Raw genomic sequence first — 21,922 nt, forward strand, 5'->3', positions numbered from 1 at the left:
ACAGCGTTAAATAACAGGCGCGATCAGGCGTCCGATGCAACCGGTTGCAACTCATCACCTTCCAGTACGACTATAGCTACGATCCCACGGTACAACATGATTCTCTATGGGAAAATCTCTAACACATTGGCGCCTGGCGGGATAACCTTTAGGGTTTCATCGGTGTCCACACCATGTTAACTGCTGCATGTTTTTGCATGTGGAATAGGAGATTGAACATTGGTCCCAGTGCCCGACTCTTATACTAAGTAGAAAACCCCAATGGGATAAAACATGAATGTACGGTGAACCGACAGCAACTCGGATCATGATACGTGTATTTATGAATACCGAGACAAACGGGAACATAATTTATGGTAACAGCTTTCTAAATTGCCAGTTTTAGTGCATATTTCTCGGATTTACGTTTTTATTTGCTCAAAGAGCTCGCAAACCCAATGTCGTCGTAATTAAAGTTTTTGAAAAAGTCCTGGGTCACGATTTTAAACAATACTCAGACTTACTGCAAATACACGACGTTGGTACAGAACGTCGAAGCATTTTCACCAAAGAAAAAATCTAGCTAAAGCCATATTGGCACCCATTCAATGAGCAAAACGCAGTCTAGCCGGACAAACCAGGCACATGTCGTCACGTCTTGTCTGACTCGTCTTTCCACATTCACGATAAAAGTTACCCGAGCTTAGGCCCGGTATTGTCGCCACGACTGCGTATTGTACTGGATGACGTAGATCGCAGGATCCGTTTACATTTAATTTTACCCAGAGATTAGGACACAAGGGAGCGAAACAAGTTCCTCATTGTTAGAGCAAGACGCACAGAGGGACTAATTCCCAGTTAACTGTCGTCGCCACACCAGAATCCGTCCAGGTTTCGTGTTTCTGTGACCTTTTCAGAATTTATGCCTTTTTGCGGTTTAAAAAGTGGCGTTTCCTTGCATGTAATAGTGGCATGTCTTCTGCTTTACTGTCCTTGTTGGTTGCCGGCTGTAAATGGACTGTCTATATACACTGTAAAATGCGGAAACAATATGTCGGGTATTTTGAAAATCGCCTACCATGTGGCAGATCATAAATTTAAGTAATATTTTAAAGTTGCTACCCTAGGGACACCACCAAAGGTCATTTCAAAATACTCGACATATTGCATCAAAAAAGGTCATACCGCTAAAACGCCTTCAGAAATTGTTCTTGGTGATTGACATAAATCCGTCAGGAACTTTATCAGATGCGGTAGCCTGACATACAATTCTTGTACGTGGTTTACTCATTTGTTCGAGTCAATCATAACATACGACAAAGATTAATATTGACGCATGCTGACTAGCCGGTGTTGTCAATTCCACTTTAACATACCTCTTGTTTGCAAGTGTCCTGGACTCTTTCATACACCACTGCCCATGTGGACCAGGAAACCTGACAGTGGACATAGCGCGGAAGACGGTTTAATTCATGAATAACCGACAAACAGACAACAGCGTAAAATAAGAGTGAAAAGGGGCGTGGCCGCGGGGTACCGCCCACATAAGCCGAATCGATTGCTTTGACATGAAAGATCAGAAAGTAGAAATACAAGAACGCATCAGCTCAAACCTGCAACCGGATAAAACCGGTTTAAACTAACAATATTGTTTATTTTTCTGTAATTTAATTTTCAGCACTTGATTGCTCTCATGTCAATGCAAAGAAAATGCCCAGATATTTGGGAAAAAAACACAAAATCGAGAAATAAACAACACAAATGTTGGGATATTTCTAAATGTGACCATGTTGTTTGCGACTAAGTTACGTTTGTTGGTGAGCAGCATGCGAGTTTTGGCAAACGGTCTTCGGGTCGGTACGTTGTGTCGCACAAAAACAATTACTACAACAAAACTAAGAGAAAAAATACTGGTACATCACCGGCGGGGGACATGAATAGTGTAATTTGCGTTTGTGTAGCAACTATAACTGATACGTCACCTGCAGAACTGAAACATGCCTGAAACGACAACTTCCGTCGACGGGAAAAAAGGTGCTCTGGGAGCCAAACGGGAAATGATACAACGCGCCGAAAGAAAATTACAGAAGGAAACAGTGTGACCACCTTTGCTGACGTACTTAAAGGTAAAACGAACAGACAAAGAAACAATGTAACGAACAGAAGGAGAAGTTTCAGCTTGCTGCACCATTGCACTGCACATGTACATAGAAGGGTGAAAGACCGCCCGCTTGGAACAAAAAAAAGGCGGCGGAAAATAAATATGAACTGTCGCTAGTTTAAAAAACTGTACGCCGCGGAGATTGGTAAAATCTGTACGTAAGTACGGTCTTCCAAGGAACATTCGTTTTCAGGTAAAAACCAGCGGTGAAGTACAACTAGGTTTACAGGTTAAGGACAGTCAATGTACTGTTTAGGTCAATGTACATGTTGGTTTTATGAAGATAAAACTGTCTCTAATGACAAACAAAGGGTGAACTTCACAGTGGAGTTAATATGGTTAATGTGCCGTTTCGATTGCCGTATATGTGACGTCATATTGCCGCTCTAAATGTTTGCGAACTGGACGGTTTTGTGGAAAGAAACCAAGACGCGTCGTACGAATGTGAGCGGGATTTTTTTGCGGATGATTACCGTAACTTTTCTCTGGAATTTCTAAGAATTTTTTTAATTAGAAAGTGTGGAAGCGTTTCAACAATATTTTTACTGCAAACTTCGTCAGGGGAATATGAATTTAGGGCAATCAGATAATAGTGTATCGTAGTAAATACTTCCGGCTTAGGATGGTATAAGGTAAAACCCGAAACTCGTTTGGTGGATGTTCGCTTTTTGGCCAATTCGAAACCGAAATAACGGTGAAATATAAATGCAACTTTCGTTCCGGAAGCTGAAAAGAACACAAACATATTCGCAGCCGAATCGTAAAAGGCAAGTTTGGGTGGAACTGAATATCACAAAACTTGCAAGAATTCAACACGCGAATAATCGAAAAAGTTGGGAACGTCACTTGGAGTTGGTGTTATTGACGTCATTGTCATGACGATGCAGTATGACGTCAGCGCCGCTGTCGTGTTTGTCCTCCGCGCTTGAAGCCATGGACAGACGGTTGGGTCGCACAATTTGTCTGCGTGAAAAGAATTTAAGAATAAGAGAAATGTTCACGGTTCGATAACAAATAATTTTAAATCTTTAATATCTGAATGTTAAACTTGTGAAATAAATAAATCAGTTTCAATTTGTTCTCTGGTGACGATTCCGCCAGCCACAGTTATTTCGCAACTTAAGTAAAACCATTAGTTCAGCCACATGCATAGGCGTCGTGTGTTTAAAACTACGTGCTACAACAACTTGACTCGGTGTAGAAACAAAGTAACACAAAACGGAATTTGCGTCATTTGCGTCGTTTGCCTACGTTTAGGGCGATACGACCGACGAAATAATTTTTGCGTGTGTCTAAAACCTGGAAATGTCACCCGTAATGTATTACAAAACTTTCTATGGCCACATGTATCCAAGGTTAATTTATCGCGATCAAGGTGTTCTCAGGTACCCTTCCATAAAAAAACCGGTGGTTAACCAGTAATGAGTATTTTGCATTCCATGAACCAGCGACAAAAAATGGTTCTGGCAAATCAAACAAACCCACCATCTGAATGATATTGTACAACGCACTTCGGTTTAATGAACAAAATCACAAAACCACAACTGGTAAATTAGAAATTTTAAAGCCGTTCTTCGTTCGTCTTCAAATAAACCACATCATAAAAAAAACCACACGCGAAAAAGGATAACTTCTACGCACTCATGAGAGCCTGCCACTGATACGCAATGAAGGACAGAAAGTCAATACCCGCGGTAGACCAGAGACTCCCGAGGCGAACTCCAGAGCTTATCGTTGACGTAATGTAAGTCCGGGCGCAATTAGGAAGCTTAATATCGAGTCTCCCTGGCACGCAAGGGATGACCTCAAATAGTCGCTAATAACCGTTTATTGCAGCATGGAAGCATTGATGCAGATAGAGCAGGTTTGTGTTACTTTGTAATATTGGGCGAGTTATTAAATCGCGCAAATGCTGTTAAGCTAGAGCAGTGCTTCCCGACCTTTTTCAGTTCGCGACCCACTTTTAATGCAAGTTTTATTGTGCGACCCACAATGAGATATGATCAAACGATGTTACGTAATGATAATGCAATAATTTCGTGATCTAATAGAAAACTGTAACATTTAGAAATGCTTCGCGACCCACAGGTTGGGAAGCACTGAGCTAGATGATGTGTTAAGTGACACAGTGAGTGTTGTCAATCGTAACGGAACTTTAATATTCTGGCAAACAGATGAAACCGGTCCAGAATGTATGCAAGGAGTCTGGTGTATGTCGGTCTTGAAACACCGCCATTAAACATTCTATAATCACACAACATATTTTTCTCAGTCCATCGCAAAAGGTCCCAACATTTCGCTCTCGTTCAACACCGAATCAATGCGAACACACGCACTGTTGATAAAATACCAAGTTGGCAGAATTCTCAGGCGTCACTGCACGCATACCCTTTTTGGCACTTGATACTCCGTAAGTGAGGTAAGAATGCACCGAAATAACGCCACTAATTCGCATTAAAGGCAGACCGAACGACAGCGAGCCAGGGAATAAAAATGCCAAGGCCATCCTCCAGTCTATTGTGACATTTTTGAGCCGCTTTAAATCCGCCAAATCGGATAAACGACTCTAACGCACGTCATCAAGAACCTTTCAGACAACGCCGTGGCGATGGGACGTCCCAAAGCGCATGTACATTTTCCACAATGGGATTATATCGGAAATTTATTTTCTTCCGAATAAAATACACGAAACTACGATAATGGGATTACGGTGTGGCATTGTATGGTTGTAACTTGGCGGTCTGCTGACTATACCTCATGCTTTCGTTTTGTAACCGAAGTAGATGTAACGAGACCGATTTTATTCTTGCGAATTCTGACACACCGATGACAGAGTATATTTTGCGTATATATGCACTTTTAAAGTTTGTGTGTGACGAGAATTTTCTTTCAAAGAACTTGTTTTTTTGTATGAAAAACGCTGGTTGTAAATCCGTCAACGCCTAAACCTATATCGCAACACAAAAAATCGCTCTACATTTTATCTGGCATTTCTTTAGAAAAACGGGCAGTGACCGACAAATGATATAATAAAACCATCTCTAAACAGGCAGAATATTTGAAAGGTTTGAATTCGAAAAATTTAATGAAACTGGTAGATAATCAGCGTCAATGTGTTCTTTAATATTGAAAAAACAGATATTGCGTCTAATACCAAAATGGAATTGTCATGGTTATACAAACACCCGGGCGTTGGTCGTGCGGCACTATTTTTTGAGATTTTGGAATGGTAACACGCAAGAGGGGCAAGAGTGACACGTCGGTCATCACCTAAGCTGCAGCACAGGTCCTGTAGTTTTAAGACAATTTAATGAGGGATTCGAATGTCAAAAGTTACAGGGGAAATTGTCAATTCGACGAACGTTCCTCATTAGATTGTTAAATTCAAAATCGAAATAAATTTTCTCTCAGAAGGTTGGACGCAATAACCTTCAATTTTAATTAGCGACAAGGACGGTTGCCATTGACAACAGGGATATATAATGGGCGTTTATCGTGCTGGTTTGGATAGTAGGGCGCCGAGAGCAGGATATTGATCTACGGACATCTATAAATTAAATATTTTGGCAAGTAAAGTTGGGAAAAAAATGCCCAAAGCTGCCTGTATTATGCAGTATAGCGAAGAGGCAATCTTCTGTCAGCTCTACAACCTTTAGACGCCAATAGATTAAACAAAAAGGCGCCAGTAATATTTGTAGTACACACGAGCATATAAAAAAAAATCAAAAAATCAAGCCGGCTTTGCAAGAAAGTTCGTTAAAAACAGACCAAGACCAAGAGAAAAACAAAGAACTTATGTAAACTTGACCGAAAAGCATGTTGTTTTCAGACAGGTCCGGGTGTGCTTCTTTCGTAACTTGTATGTAGCAGAGTTATTTAACTAAGTTTTCAAGGGAATACTTACTTGTTTCCGTCTCGTCGCACTGGTTGCAAGCCTGAGTTGCGATACAGGGGCGAGGTCGACTCAGGTTGGATAAAGCGGGGAGAAATATTCTTCATTTCCTGTTGCTGCAGAAATTTAAAACGTTTGCGCGACTTCTTCGATGATTTGAGCTCATCGTTGGAACGCTGCAAACAAAGCAAGAATTTTGAGACTTTCTGTTTTTTTCGGCGCGTTTGCGTTGATATTTCGTATCATCAGAGCAGGCTAGTAAAAGTAACTAAAGTTTAAATGTTAATTTTTCAAAAATATCAGCACGACCCTTCAATATCATTCAACTGTTTCAAGATTAATCTCTCGTAGATTTGAGATTCAGTCGATAACAGCTTCGACTTTTGAAACAATAAATTTTCAAACACAAGTACATGAAAATGATGAACAATTATTAACGATTTTGCTCAGACTAACACACTTTGTACACGAAGGCATCCATTTCATTTTCGTTTCCTCCTCCGGGGTTTAATAATTACCAACTATTAGCACAGGTATTGGAGAATGTGACGTATCAGACGCCCCTCTACTAGCTTGGTGAGATTTAGGTTTAACTCCCATTATAATGTTTGCATTCTTATGGAGTCAGAGCCAACTTGGAAGGCGAAATTTACCTAAACGTCCGGTGGGCAGGAATGACGTCATCAGAATCAATACACTCTTCGATGAAAAATAAAGGCCGGCCAGCTAAAATCAATATTAAACAGGACGGCGGCGAACTTCCAGCATCCGTTTCTGGCGCTAACAACAGACACCTATTTTGATTACTCAGCGGGCCACCCTGAAGGAGACTGTTCATTTCACTAGTGCCTCGAGTGGGCCCGTCTATGGGTGCTTCCAAATGCGTCATTGCACATGTGATGCAATATAAACCGCCGTCTGGACTGCGGGTGCTCTTACTAAGCAAAAACACTAAAATTTTCGAGGAGTGGCCGTTATTTGTGCTTTTTATCTGAAAAGAAATGTCGTTTGTCGCGGATGACAGGAAGCTACACGCGACACGGACGTATCGTAAGTCGATTAGACAAGGACCGGGTTGTTTGCCCACGTCTGACTGCTGTCATTGAGTCAATGAGATTTCAAATGATTGCGGTGAATTGGTTTATTTGCTCCTCTCGTGGGGGATATTTCTCCTGATGTGTGGTCGTTTTTCGGAGGTGTTTCTTAAAGGTTTCGTTCATTTTGAAATGAAATCACCATGTGTTTTCGAACATTCCAATATACGTAAATGCCGTTGTACTAGGTCCATATACCGAACACAAAGTCGTATGCAACAGAAAATTTAAAAATAAGACTGAAATACGAACTACTGCGACCTAATGATACTTGTTGTCATTAAGACCTTCTACTCGAGTAGAGTTTTAAGGGAAAGAGAAAACAATTGGTGCGGAATTATATGATCCATATAAGTATGCTTCACACAAACACTACATCAGTAATCCCTGAAACAGGAGGATCTGTATCAAGATTGAACAAAATTAAACCTCAAACCTATTTAAGTGAAATATGGCGCGTCGCCAGGTGTCGCTGCTATATCAAATTGGCAACATCGGTTAAGCGCTCGACCTAATTACCCTGATCGAGATTCGTGACTGAGACAACCTGCAGGTCGAACCCATTGGTTTACATCAAAAAAACAACAACAACGCCACCTAAATCAGACAAGGGCGTTTAAAATTGGCCGATCAATTGTGCATAATATAGTACAAAGTTTGTTACGTGTTTGTTCGCAAGACGTCAATCAAAGGCTTTGAATGAACCTCACCAATTCGTCTTCGACTTTCACCTCTGACGTAATATCTTATCGAAGAACCGCAACACAAGAAAATGCTCGTCTTCAAACAAGTCGGAATATTGGCTCAGTAAACAACGTGTGTATAACGTTGATACGTATCTTCCACTCGCTTGTTTGCGCATGACATAGAACCACTTGCCATTTTTGCAAGAAGTCCTGCTATAATCTTAATGGAGTAATTTGTCGTTGCCGAAACGCTGTATGTCCGTTTATTCATTTGTTTGTTTTAACATGCTGCACGCGTACATCGAATAACAAATCAGAAAATCGCACTGTAGTGAGCAACATACAAACTTTACAACCAGGCGTTGTATGTAGTTGCTGCCAAATTGACCAGTTGTATCATAGCCACATTTTCGCAATCGCGCATTCGGCTTTCAAAGCCTTGTCTGAACTCACCGGGCGGCCAAATAAGCCTTTATCGCGTTACCTAAATTCCTGGGAATCCGGTTACGCAGCAGGCAGTTTGTAGGCTCAGTCGTACAGAAAACCGCAAGTGAAATGATTCGTCCCGTGAAATCGTACATTCACGAAACTTGCCATAAATGTCCCCAGCTGCAGGCCTCAGGGCGATAACATGGTGAAATGTGCGAATGCGAAGATTTTTTTACGCATGTCGAACAAGGGAACTATAGCAAAGATTGACAGTTATGAACAAGCTTCATCGGCCGGATGTTCATCGTTGACGACAAGCCATACGTGCGGAAATATGTCGATACGATGATTAAAAATTTCCGCTCAAACTATTTCCAAAATCTAACGCCAGGCAGAAAATCGAACTAAAAGATAGAATCGAAAACGAAAAGCATTGAAAAATGACTTCACATACAGATACTCTTCACATACTTAATTTTTTTTTGCAGTTCACAGAACTGTTAACGAGTTCAAACCCTGCTGTTCAATTGGTCAACAGTGAAGGGACCATTTAGGTAAAAAAGGTTAAATTTTCCACTGGTTAATAGGGATTTCGACGAAAGGCGGGTCCATTACTCTTCTGCGGCAGCGAAAAGCCAGACGCTGGTGCAGTCGAATACCTCACCATAGTTTATTTGCTTCGCTTATCGATCTGGCTGCGGTTTTGGTGCAAACTCTGTCTGGGTTGAAGGTTCGATGAAAACCCACCAAAGGACGGTTTGGAATAAAATACTGTTGGAGTAATTAGCTGAAAAGCGGAAAATCTATTTTCTGTCAACGGCACGACCTGTGGTTATTGATAGATGGGAGCAACGGAAGGCTTAGGTGAATTTCGGAAATTGCTAGACAAAACCGATCGTTACTTTGATATGTATTTATAACGCACTTCGTCGTGAACTTCGGAAAAACTAAACCACAGCCATAGAAATATTGATACAATCAGGCAATGGCAAGTACAACAAACATGTATTATACGTATTTGTAAAGGCATTTTACCCCACTGTCTGGCACTGATGCGTCAAGTGTATTGCAGCCATGAATCTATACAGAGTATGTAATACGGTGCTGGCAACTGTGCATACATGAAGTTAAGAGAACTATGACCAAAATCGCCAAAATATTCAAGTATTATCGCGTTTATAAGCAGAGGCCATTAAGTGGCCACATTTCCATTTTTGCCATACTAAACCTTATAGGAAAATGACAACGATACATAAAGACCACGGGTCAAGAAACAGGTGCAGAACGACGTTATTTCAGGTCAAACGCATGCCGAAGACTTCCGTGTGAATTTGACAGAGCTCGGGAATCCAAAGGCAATTCATATCCATATATAAGCACAGACTTACAACCGACATAGGAATGACTTCGCACACAAAACAAACACAAGTACATAATTCACAACCTAATATGCATCGATTTCGAGATAAAAACGGAGCCACATTAAGTGTGACGTCATAGCGTCTATAAGCGCGTCACATTTTGGCGGGCTGAGCCTACGATTTTCAAACAAACTATAGCCATCGTCCTAGGCACGCATACAAATGCTGAGCAAACAAAATCATGACAAAGTAAACACAACTCTCGGGGAATGGCTGGAACACAAAAACAGCGAAGAATTGTCCGAACCTCGTAAGGATAGAGGGATGCCTTACTTCAAACCACATCAAACGTGTGTATTTGGATGTAAAACGTTTTACTGCTAAATCGGAACTATAGGGATATCTAGGTTATGTTCTGTAGCGAGGTCGCTGATTTTGATTGAAAGGATATGGGGATTCTGCAACAATTTAAACGCCACGTTCTAGTTCACTAATCATTTTAAAATGTGAATTACACTGCGGGCCATCCTACAGTGTATGCGCATTCAAAATCTGTTGACCTTTTTTTGGTTGCCACTGAGTCGCGACGAGCCCATTATATTATTTGTTTAATTGGTACATTCATACACTTGTTACCATCCCGGAGATATCAAAAATATAGGAGTAGAAAATCGTGTATCTCCTCGCCCGACCGATGATCTAGAGGGATTCAAGTTCGTTGCAACATGTGCTAGACTAGCTCAGTCCCAAAGTATTCGCTTGGTTGGTTAACAATCACGCAGTTATCAGTTTATAAAACATGGCTGCGCTGTCAGTGTGATTACAGAACAAAACAATTGACAGCCAGATGATACTGAAGGGGCTTTCATCACTCCTACTGCGGATTTGTCAATTGGGTGTGCTTGAAAAAGCTGAAGTGAGCGACACGGCCTTGCATCTGTCAAGCGTTTCACCTCAGTGAGCAGAATCATGCGCTCTCAAGTTTTTAGCAAGTTTTTCAGGCTTTCAAGTGATCGTGACTATGCGGGAGGTCGTACGACGTATTTCATGGGTCGCAAACACCAAACAATGCACATATATTGTTAGTGCAAGCTATGTTTATAAACACAGGTCGTGTTTGAAACGTCTGCTCAGCACGTCAAGCATTCTTGCTTCGGCATTTCTATTTAAGGTCAATAGCTTCCAAGTATTTTGCACACAACTGTACTGTTTCACAAACTGCGTCTCGAATACTGGGAATGTATTTAAGGCCCATGAAAATTTTCAGTCGTTTTATCGAAATGCTTTCAAACAAATATACAAAAATAGATGCATGTCACACACAAACATTAAGGGTCATAGTCATTATAATAAACCTAAAAAACTGGATTACAGTTGGAACAAAAAAATACACACAATATGTTTAGCTTCAGTTTTTGCAAAAGTAATGGAAAGCAACGTTATATGTGATAAAACCCTCACCTGTGACATGGGTGTCGAGTTATTGCTGATGTCGGAGAGATTGGAAGTAAACCCTGATTTTCCGCAGAAAGGAAACTTTTTGTTTAGCATTGGCTCGTGACCATCGACGCTCGCCATATCCGAGTTTATGTCCGTCCTGAAGATAATGCAAGGTTTTTGCGATGGTTTTCAACGTTTTTTTTCTATTATGCCTTTATGCAGTAGAGATCCCTGAAGGTTTGGACTTAATACATTATGCTGGTGCTGCTTGTAAAAATACAAGAACATCATAAATACACTCTATGAAATGTTTAAAACAAAAACTATGGTTTTCAATGGTTTTAAACTGTCAAAATATAATATGGTATCTCTCAGTCTATAATAGTTACCACGCTAGTGCATAGTAAACTTTGTCAATATCCGTTAAACGTGAAATGCCAGTACAAGCTTGTGTTTTAATGCCCCAAGGAACAACGCAGATTGCATAAAAATTTGCATGCAAAAATTCCTGCCATCAATTATTTATCCTTTAGACGTGGTCAAAATGTGGCTAACATATCTCCATCCCTTAATATTTTTTTTATACCCTATGCATAGATAGGGCTTGCAAACGGGAAACGCTTGTCAAATCAATTAGGCAAACGCTTCCTGTCGATTGCTTCCTATTGGCTGAGAGCGCGAAACGTCACCGTCGTTACTGCGAATCTCAACGACTAAAAGGTTATTAAAACCTGAACGCCAATTGTCGGCACTTCTTGTCCATTATGGAGACAGCATGCGGCGACCACGAGACTCTTGGCAGGACGAGTACGAGGAAAAGACGCCTTTGAGGCAGAACTTTTCCCACGAACAACTTTTTTTCTCACACAGGCGTCGCGACAGGTAGCAGTCATGCATTTTTGACGGTAAAGCGGTAAGTTTTTGGAAAGCGCTCAAGAACGAATGAAAACATCATTGAAAGACCAGCGTTATTTATGGCTTGGAAAAGGCACTCGCGACTGTGATAGTATGACATCTAACGCTTGAGAAGGTTAAACAATAAAGCTCTCAACACCGGCGTCTTATTATTCAACAGGATATTTGTATGTGATCAGACTTTGTGTTCCAAAATTTTCTCCTTTTTCATAGGAAAGCATGGTTTGGAAAACATATCGCGACACTTTTCGCCCTTTTGAAAAGATTAACAAAATAAGAAAATGCCGACAACGGTACTGCGTCTATCGAATAATTAAAATTATTGAACGAAAGTTATTGGACAGTTTTGAGGGAGATGTTTATTTTGAAACGACAACGGTCGAAAATTGTACGCGCAGTCTTGAAACACACCCAATAACCTGACAGTAAAATTATCGCAACAGGCGTAATTCCGACACCTCGGCAAATGAATTTTTAATGAGTAATTCCGCTCTTGTTCTCAGGCACCACCGCGAGTGTCGACCGTTTTAGAAGCACGCTGTAAAGTCTGTAACGCAAAACGCGATTTCAGTTGGCCGAAATGCCACCTACACTGCGGCCTATCCAATAACTCGATATTTGGATTCCGGTACCTTACAACGGCACGCAACTCAAATAGATAGATCAGACGAAGTGTCACTGCTCAATAATTCATGTTCCTCTAGGTTAAGCAAACGGTCAATTAAAGCCGGAATTGACACCACGCAAATCAATAATAAACCACGGGGTTTTCGTATTGAATTTTTCCTGATATGCGTTGTGTTACAACGTGTATAACTGAAAATCGTTAATTATAAAGTGAATGGGGATTCGTTGACGCAACCGTGGTTTGGAAGTATGCGGAAAGAGTGTATCTAAGTTCGGCATAAAGTTTGCGAGATATACATTTTACAAGTATTTTTTATCCCTTAAATAATTAATTATTCCCTTGCGGCTTTCTTCATTATACGGTTTCCCCCTAAGCTACGTAGCTCTTTAAGCAGTGAAGTAAACAAACTTTACAATGCATAAATAGTAATCTATTCACAACCACAGGAACTTTTTACTTTTACACCAAAACAAAAAAACTGTTCGGCATCGCGTCCAGTCGAAAATCTTCCAATCCGATGTAACGTTTACCAAATGAAATAAATATTCATGCTTCTGACAGCGTATGCTTAAAAACTATATGTTAAAACTATACACTTTGTTGCATATCAGCTAAAAAATACCAATAATGAAATGAATATTCAGGTTTCTGACGGCGTATGGCCAAACACTAATCATTTCGTCGCATGTCAACTAAAAATTACCGCAACAGTTGAGACTTACACTTTGTGTATGCGCGCCTTAGACGCAATGTGGAGCGCGGTGCCCTTGGAGCTACAGAACCGCCATCGTCTCTGCAACGAAGCGCGGATCGCTGGGATTCTCCATATATAGAGGAAGGGGTTGGCAAGGGAGTTGAGCGAGCCGATGACGAAGACGTACAAAGCATAATCCGTCAACTTCGGGTTAGGATAGTCGATTTGGTAATCCTGTACAAAGGATAAGCGTAAGTGCAACGAGACCTGCAAGTGCTGCGGTTGGACGGACAGACATGTTATTCTGCTGTATTTAAACACATATGCTCCTGCCAATGAATGATTAATGATTCTTAAGGTTGTTATCCTAAAAAACTCGGGAAATACACATCCATTGCAATAACAACATTAAGATAACATTAACTAAAACTGCTTAAACCTATAGTAAACAAAAAATTACCACAGTTGAATCTTTTTACTACATAAAAATAGAATTCATTTACTAAATAAACGTATCATCTGATATTAAACAATAGGCAGACGCACTTACTACTTAAACACTATATCGTTGTGGCACTTACCATACACATAACGATTCCACACGGCAACAGAGAGCATACAAAAATAAGCATAATAACGGAGAGGGTTCGAATAAGTCTGATGTCCCGATGGCGCATGCGTTGGCCAGTTGCTTGTTGGTGACTTTTGCGCGCCTGAAATAAACAAGAGTCACTACCTCACCTGTGCTGCACGCTTATCACCCTTGATAATAGTTTAAGGCTACTGAATTTTCCATATTTAAACCGGAAAACTTCTACATACGCGCAAAAAAAACGGTTATAAGCCGTTCCGTAACAATTCCAATCAAAAAAATTTCTACGCAGCGCCAAAACCCACCGGTTAGAGTTGACCATTTTCACTCCTACTCACCCTTAAAAATATGAGGCCATATATGAGAATGGGAAACGGCATCATCACAAACACGAATATTATCACGACGAGAATATAGGACTTTGTAAAGGGCGGAATAACTTGCGAACATTCGGATATGGGCTCGCAATGCATGTACTGGTTCGTCTGACATCTAAAAATAGACATTTGTTCTATTTCAATCAGCGTTGAAACACTACAGTAAACTTATATCAATCTTTAAATGAATGGATGCAACTTAGTACACCCATTTGCACTGTTTTCAACATATCATTATACCCTATTCAAATAGAACATAAAGCATTAACATAAACATATAACAAACACATGCTAACAAGTAGATTACCAAACTCTAACACAAACAAAATACTAACACCAACTGAGGAGGATGAGTGACAGCTCAAACGTGTTGCCACGTATACAAAATCACTCATGCTAAGAATTTAATTAAAAGGAAATCAAATGTAACTTTAAAGTAAAATTTGCGTTCACGTGCTATTGTAAACCTTATTGCAATAATACATTCCTATATGCGCAAATAGTGAATTGTGTGACTTTTTGTATCGCGTACATAATAACTGACAAAGCAACAAAGGAAAGCAAACATAACTTTAAAGTAAAGTCAAACAAACACATTTGAAGCAATAGGTAAAGTTAACAAATACTATAAGGCTTTCAGAATGCATGTGCAGAAAAAAAACACTTACTCGCAGGATTTTGCACAGGACCAGTCGGAAACCAGTGGCGCAAAGAGGAAAATTGCAATGGGCACTGCCCACGCTATAGTAATCGCTATGGCAACACTGCATTGGTTGAAGTACATGCGATGTTGTCTCCTGTGAACGACTTGCATGTATCTGCAAACAAAGATCACATCGCGGTTAATGCATTTTGCAGACTTCAAGGCACTTTCTTGTTACGGCTGTTGCTAATCGCGTTTCTGTGATCAAAACCGCGGGTGACATATTTTGGTCAAATAGAAATAATATAAACTATCAAACATTACGTGTATAATATTAGAGGCTTCTGGAAGACCCAAACATCACTAACTTACGTATCTTTCGCTTTTTCTACAGCGGGAGTTCGAGAGTTATAAGTTACAGGGGAACATGCCCATAAATATGAGCCGGGCAGAATTTTACGTGATTTTACCGGGCATATATCAAGATACAACCGTATCTCCTATAGCTGGTTCGAACGAGGGATTAAAAACGGATATACGACCACACCATAAAACCACAGTGGCCACAAAAGTGCTTTGGTAAGTGATTACAGTGCATATTACTCAACGAAACAGCTTATAGGTTGAAAAGGGCAACAACTTGACTCAAGTTACAATGTATTTGAAATGCCACCCCCCACAATCCAGGTCAATGTTCAATGATACATAGTTAAATTAGGCCGGGAAACCAGCAAACGGCCAAGTCTTGTTTTGTTTGAATCGATAAAAAAACGCAATTCAAACCCTCCCAACTATAAGAACACCATGTCAAACAAATCTTTGCAGATAGATTTCAAGCACCGATGCGTGTGAACGAGGGGCAATGGTATTGCGTTTGAATAGTTCCGTAGAATGAACGACAGGAGGCGCGATCACGCGAATCAACGAGCTCCTCAATTTATCGCGCGATTTAAATCTTATCCAGGAATACCTGGGGTGTGTACTTTGTACCGATGTCGTGTTGTCTGCACGTTCTTATCAACGTCTATCGAGATTATCTTTCTCGTAAAACAGCAGATACAAATGATAACGTTGTTTTATACGCAGTGACGTCACAATTCCAGGAAGCGATCCATTCGCGGGCAAATATAGCAAAAAAACGATTTGGGCCAAATCGGGTTCGCGCTATTTTTTGAAGATCGTTATGCGGCCAAGACAGGAAAGAACTCATTTAGGAAATTATTCATCATTTCTTCATTGCACTTAAATGCCACCTTGACAATTTTTGTAGCATTTTTTCATGGTATTTACATTTGCTATGTTGCCATTGATTTGTTACGTTGCGGATTTTTCGGTGAGGACAAAGCCAAAAATGAAACAAACGTCAGACTGCTGTGTATTTGAGAGGGGTTGGTAAATACAAAAGGCAAAATACAAACTTGCTGGTTTCGACGGGCTGAGGATGAAAATCAATACTATGATATTTCGACGGTAATCGCCTAAAATAAACTGGTCGAAGTGCGCCGCAGGTTTGCGGTTCGCGGGTTTATTTTGGGGGCTACAACCGTATTCACTTATAAAGATGATCATATTTAAGAACGGCTTATTGAAAGCACTCTAGCTGTTTTAGCTTGACGGCAGTTTCCTTCGAAAAATAATTTTTGTATTTTAGAAACGCAAATACTGTTCAGTTGTTTAACAAATGTTGACTTCAAACCGAAACCATACTTGGCCAGTGATCGAGGTTCTTGTATAAAAACCAACTAAAAAAAGCATGACATTAAAATGTTATGGCTAGCTGAGTAAATATTGCAAACAAAATTTGTGAGGAGATTTAATTACGACATAGCTTCGACTGCTAGAGTTCCTTCACTAAGATATACGTATTCAAGATAGACCAAAATAGGCCCGGATATCATCCACATACAGTTGCGGAATTTGCGTAGTTTGTTTTGATCGAATAGCGCTAATAAACAGCAACAGATTAGCAGCCCGAGATCATGCCTACGGGTAAGGAGCGGTTGAAGCTTGCGTTGTATACAAACAAAGCAGGCACACCAAAATATGATTGTACTATCAGCTTATCGATACCGAGCACCAACAGCCCTAACAAGGTCATTTTTGCTGCAAACAATACTTTTACAATGATCATGGCTTTAAAAACCTGTATGTCGGGCCAGTACGTCGTGGTTGACTCACATTGAAAGCAAACGGATTTGTAAAAACAACAAATTTTTTAGAGCAGTTGTAAGCGGATCCAGAAAAACAACAGAAATGCATGTATGGCGCACGAGCTTTTAGGCGCGGCCACCTGCAATACCTGACATTATTTGAACCGATACTAACTTAATAAGGCGAGTAATGAAATGCTGGCGGTGCAGTACTGCGTACGAAGGAAAGCAATTTACCGTTGCCGCACAAATTGCAGCCGAAAGGCTAAGACGTTGCCGTTGCGCAGGCTCTGATTGTAATGGACGTGTTGCAGGATATTTGCAAAGCACATTTTTGGAGGTAAACACACGTTTTTGACCAAGTCTTGAAACAGTTGCTGACCCAATTTATTTAACCAGTTATTTTCAACATTATAGTGACACTTGGTCGTGCATTTAAACATCGGCCACGTTGTGTTGTTTAGATGTACTTAACCGTCTCGTTTAACGCAACTTCAAGCCGCAGTCACTCATACATGGAAATAGGTTTTCAATCGCCCACTACAACGTACATCGACGACTTTTACGTGACGAGTACTTCAGCACTATAACACTAAGACTGAAGTGCAATATCGTCGTTACCAACGGGCGCCAACGTAAATGTGATCGATGGAACTAGTTGTAAAGTGCGCGCAACTTTTTTGCCTCTGTTTGGGCTGCAATCGCGAACTGCACTGCATTCGTTAAAATAATGGACTTCGAAGCGGGCAACAAATCAACCTTCCGAGCCAAGCCATTAAGGATAGCAGGTAAAGACAAATGGACAATTTGCATTTACATACAGGACCATAGGTTTTAGGGCATGGCTTATCTGTTTTCATCAAAATTCACTAACCGTTTAATGTGAATGTTCAATACATCAACAAACACATAGTAAACCTGTGAATTTGGCCCAGCCCTCATTTCTATTTACTACTGGAAACAAGACGACGGCGGGTGGATGCAACCGGGTTACACTACTATGAACCGTACCTGTCGACGGCCAATAGTAATATTCCCGCAACAGATGATGTTGCACTGGTGACCCAGACTCCTTGCATGATGGTCAGACTAGCCATAGTGTTGTTAATGCCAAACAGGGCAGCTAGGCAGTAATTCCAAAGCAACATCCCGCCTGCAAATAACAAAACAGCGACATTGAATGCATCTCGGCAAACGTTGTAATTTTTATGTTCCAATGTTTTGGAGTTAATGGGTATATACTGCGAGGTGTTTATTATTCCCATGTGTATGTACGGTACACTTTCCCTACACCCACAATAATCGTTTTACTCCTAAATTAGAACTGACAACAGAGAATGCACGGATCACTTCACACGCACAATGCAAATGCATTTGCCGCGTTATGCTTTTAATGTAATGATAGGGATTATTGGGCGTCAGTGTGCTGATGCAAAATGCTAGCCCGCCCACAGGAACGCTGATTTGGCCTAATCGGTTGGTCGCATGAGAAGAAATGCAAACTATGCTATACTAAAGGTCAATGAGCCTAGGGAGATGCATTCCGAGCCACAGGGGGAACTCAGCCCAAATGGACAACTGGCTTTGCTACCACTGGCAACTGTATCAAAGAAAAGCTTGCTTAGTATCTGCATTTGCATATACAGCATGCGATATTGCGTGTAATTGCCTGTACTGCCCTTGAATTTATGCCTTTTTTAGAACAGTTACTGTAATTTTGGGGTATCAAAACATATATGAATGAGCTCAATGTACAGAGTGAAAGTACTACAATATTAAAGTAATATTCACCTACCTACACAAAAATCTGACACACTGAGATGAATGATGAACCAGTACATGGGGCGAAAAAATCGTGCACTGCCACATGTGATGGCCTGTATAACCAGAGCATTTCCAACGATAATACCAGCTGCCACAAGTCCAGCAGTGATGTTTAGTGGCAGTAACTGCAGTGGCTCACAGTATATTGGCTAAAACAAATTTAAGTTTTAAAACCTGCCCATGTAAATCATGAAAAAGAAAAGTATCATAAGTACAAACAGAAAAATGATTTTTTGTTACTAGTTGTTTTAGAGGCATTACAAGATTTGGGTTTTTGCTGTTTGCATGTGAAAAATGATTGATAATAATCCTGCTTACATCTTCTGAGCTGTTAGTTATGCTTGAAATGTAGTCATCCTGGTATTCCGTATCATTCATCACGAACACAAATCACATTCCAATCTGCATGCAACATGTTATTATCCAAATATTATCATACTTATGTTTGCAGTGACACATTAACCAGATACAATATTTTTGTTGTTTTTCTCACCATTACTAAGTATACAAATAATGAATTATAATTTCGGACTTACATTTTCAAAGCGTCTCACAAATTGTCAACAGGTGATAGATCCCACATCATTAAACACAACCTGTCAAAAATCAAGAAGTTAACTGCAGAACTGTTTACCAAGTAAATATTGGACTTGGTTCGAATCTGGCTGACTAAAATTGCCAACAATTTTCACATTAATGTTTGCAGAAGGCCTTTAAAACAAATTTTACATTTTATTTTAGTGTCCATGCATCTCAATTTTGTCACTAATTGGGAACTGATCTGTTGCAATGAATCAATGGCAATACTACTCGGACTTTCGGTCCTACAAACACGCGAATCTGTTTTGCATTGTTGTATTTGTAATGTTTTGCACTTTATCTGCGTTAATATCAGACAATACGTTCTAGTCTCGAAAAACATTGGCAGTTGAAACCACGACCACACCGGTTAGTTTAAGTTATAACCTAGAGAATCGCTGTTACATTGACCTTTCCAATCCGCGGTTATCGGCCGTTCTTGTCGTCGCGCTAAAAAAAACCGTACGTGCAAAAATTGACATGACCATTTCTCTCCGTTACAAAACGTCTATCATAACTTGCAAACACAAACTCCTGTTAACACACATGGCTACACAAACCTTACTCCAACGACACGAACAAAACAAACAGTTGCCTCGTGAACTCTGGCAGCCTGCGTGCGCTTTGGTATGGCAACGGCTACGCTACGCGTCTTGAACATCAACTAGGTCTGACGCAGCAGTCATTGAAACCGACGCGAAATACATTGTTTTGGTTGGTAGAGAGTTCGCTCTCTGCGGGGGCCTGGCGACTCTCTGCGTTTCTTACACCGTTGGCTTTTTGCCTTTTTTCCTCCGTTAGCATCGCTATCGGGTTTTCGGAGAGAATGCAATATGATACTACGAACTATGGCGCAAGTTCTGCCAAACAGTCTGGGATTATTGCGATTATAACAGGATTTGTAAAAGCGGTTGTCTGTTGTGCACAACATTTATTGCGTTACTGACATTTTTGATACTGTATGTCGGAGTTGAAGGCCTAAGCAATTACTTCTAAAATTTGTTGTTTGTGTTGCAAGAATCAACATAATTTTGTAATAATTTCTTGAACCATATCCCGAAACATCACAGCGTATAACCGTAACCGTTCGGCTTTATTTCTTTCAAGCTTGCTGTCAATTCAGTACACACCTCCAACCTTTGATGGCCTAACACGCATGTGTTTACTCATTAACTATGGCAATTATAACTGCCAGTCCCATGGTTGGTTGGAGTCTGTTTACACAGGTTGCATTGTTCACGCTGTCACAGCTCTTCGCTAAAACGACTTCTCCCATGGCAAGTATTTATGCGCTCTGGCACAACCTAGCGGACAAAAGAATAATGCGAAAACTATCATCTGCACAAACAACCTTAGACCATATTAAAAGTAAGGTAATTGGGTAAATAGTGCGTTAAAAAAGTAGGGCTAAAAACACTCTATGAACGTCTTCTAACTTTATGGCAACTGCCCGAGAAATTTGTTACATCAAAATCAAACCATTGGGAAAGATTACAACGTGATGTATGGAAGTGGGCTTTATTGTTACGTAATACCGTGTCTTCTGCTAACTTGTTGATGGAAAAATTTCCGAACATGGCTACACACTATCAATATGATGGAGCCAATTTCATGAAATATGTGAGATTCAGACAGATAGCCACTGTTTCGATCATTGGATCTGATAGTCACCACAAAGTTGCGTCTTTGCCTGGACATTTGGCGGGCAACAACGTCCATAATAGTCACACAAAGCTGCACCGATAAGACATATTAGGTCAAAACATTGGCCATCTGTTTGTAGCTCACATAATGACTAGACACTTTTGGTAGTCCAGTAAATTGAAATCACATTTTATGTGTCTATAGCTTAAAAACACGCAGATTCACAACGAATGCGTCTCTGATGTGTTTGTGGTTTGACAACAAACGACGCAAACGTGGTCACAGCATCGGGTGGGATCCTAAAGCCCGAACCGTGTTAGATAATTTCGAGTTGAACGGCGGTGAAAGGAACTGATCTGGCCTCTTCGAATAGCAAAAAGTAACGGTCCTTTGTTTTCAGACAAAAAACAGGAGTTAGGTTGCAGGGTCGCGGTTCAGCAGGTATGGGCGTGCCCAAGGAAATGTCAGCCATTACACTGACATGTTTTAGTACTTTGGAGTGAAGTCGTGACTACCTCGAAATTCGCACCTGTTGTGTTTGAATAAAGAGAAGGTAAAAAGATTGGAGGTCGGGCAAAAATGCGTGTAATTGTTTTTCATCGTATAGTTCTTATAGTTGGTTTTACAGTGTAGTGGGAATCTCGGCACCAAATCATGTGGAATTACAAACTTTGAGTCAAGTAATGACTTTCTGGGATCGGTCAAGCAAATGTTCCTTTCCAGAAAGTAAACAAGTTTTGGTAAAACGTTGTTAAACTTTAATTGAACGATAGATTTAAACTATAAAATCCACTGCATAGTAATACAGGAAAATAGATTTCTTGTTACGTAAGG

The 21,922-nt window shown here is 40.4% G+C and overlaps 1 protein-coding gene across 2 annotated transcripts; it reads right to left on the bottom strand.

The window, feature by feature from the left end:
- Window positions 1-1,435: 1,435 nt before the first annotated feature.
- On the bottom strand, window positions 1,436-20,076 carry LOC145894513 (sphingosine 1-phosphate receptor 2-like). Of its 2 annotated transcripts, none has more exons than XM_082983130.1 (12): window positions 20,005-20,076; window positions 19,402-19,461; window positions 19,184-19,267; window positions 18,837-19,014; window positions 18,053-18,194; window positions 14,917-15,066; window positions 14,210-14,363; window positions 13,861-13,992; window positions 13,308-13,513; window positions 11,058-11,199; window positions 6,045-6,208; window positions 1,436-3,103 (listed from the first exon to the last, which is right to left on the bottom strand). In XM_082983130.1, the coding sequence occupies exons 3-12, from the start codon at window positions 19,241-19,243 to the stop codon at window positions 2,983-2,985; spliced, it is 1,449 nt and encodes a 482-aa protein (XP_082839256.1). In that variant the 5' UTR covers window positions 19,244-19,267; window positions 19,402-19,461; window positions 20,005-20,076; the 3' UTR covers window positions 1,436-2,982. The 2 variants fall into 2 exon arrangements, with proteins under 2 accessions (XP_082839256.1, XP_082839255.1); XM_082983129.1 differs by having other exon boundaries at window positions 11,064-11,199; window positions 20,005-20,072.
- Window positions 20,077-21,922: the final 1,846 nt, after the last annotated feature.

Source organism: Ascidia mentula, chromosome 3 (genome assembly GCF_947561715.1).
Source record: "Ascidia mentula chromosome 3, kaAscMent1.1, whole genome shotgun sequence".
Lineage (NCBI taxonomy): Eukaryota > Metazoa > Chordata > Ascidiacea > Phlebobranchia > Ascidiidae > Ascidia > Ascidia mentula.

Coding starts and splice junctions, on each gene's coding strand:
- LOC145894513 (XM_082983130.1), bottom strand. CDS start 19,243: ATGAATGATACGGAATACCAGGATGACTACATTTCAAGCATAACTAAC. Junction 19,015..19,183: donor TAACTAACAGCTCAGAAGAT/GTAAGCAGGATT, acceptor AATTTGTTTTAG/CCAATATACTGTGAGCCACT. Junction 15,067..18,052: donor TTACTATTGGCCGTCGACAG/GTACGGTTCATA, acceptor CTTTGTTTGCAG/ATACATGCAAGTCGTTCACA.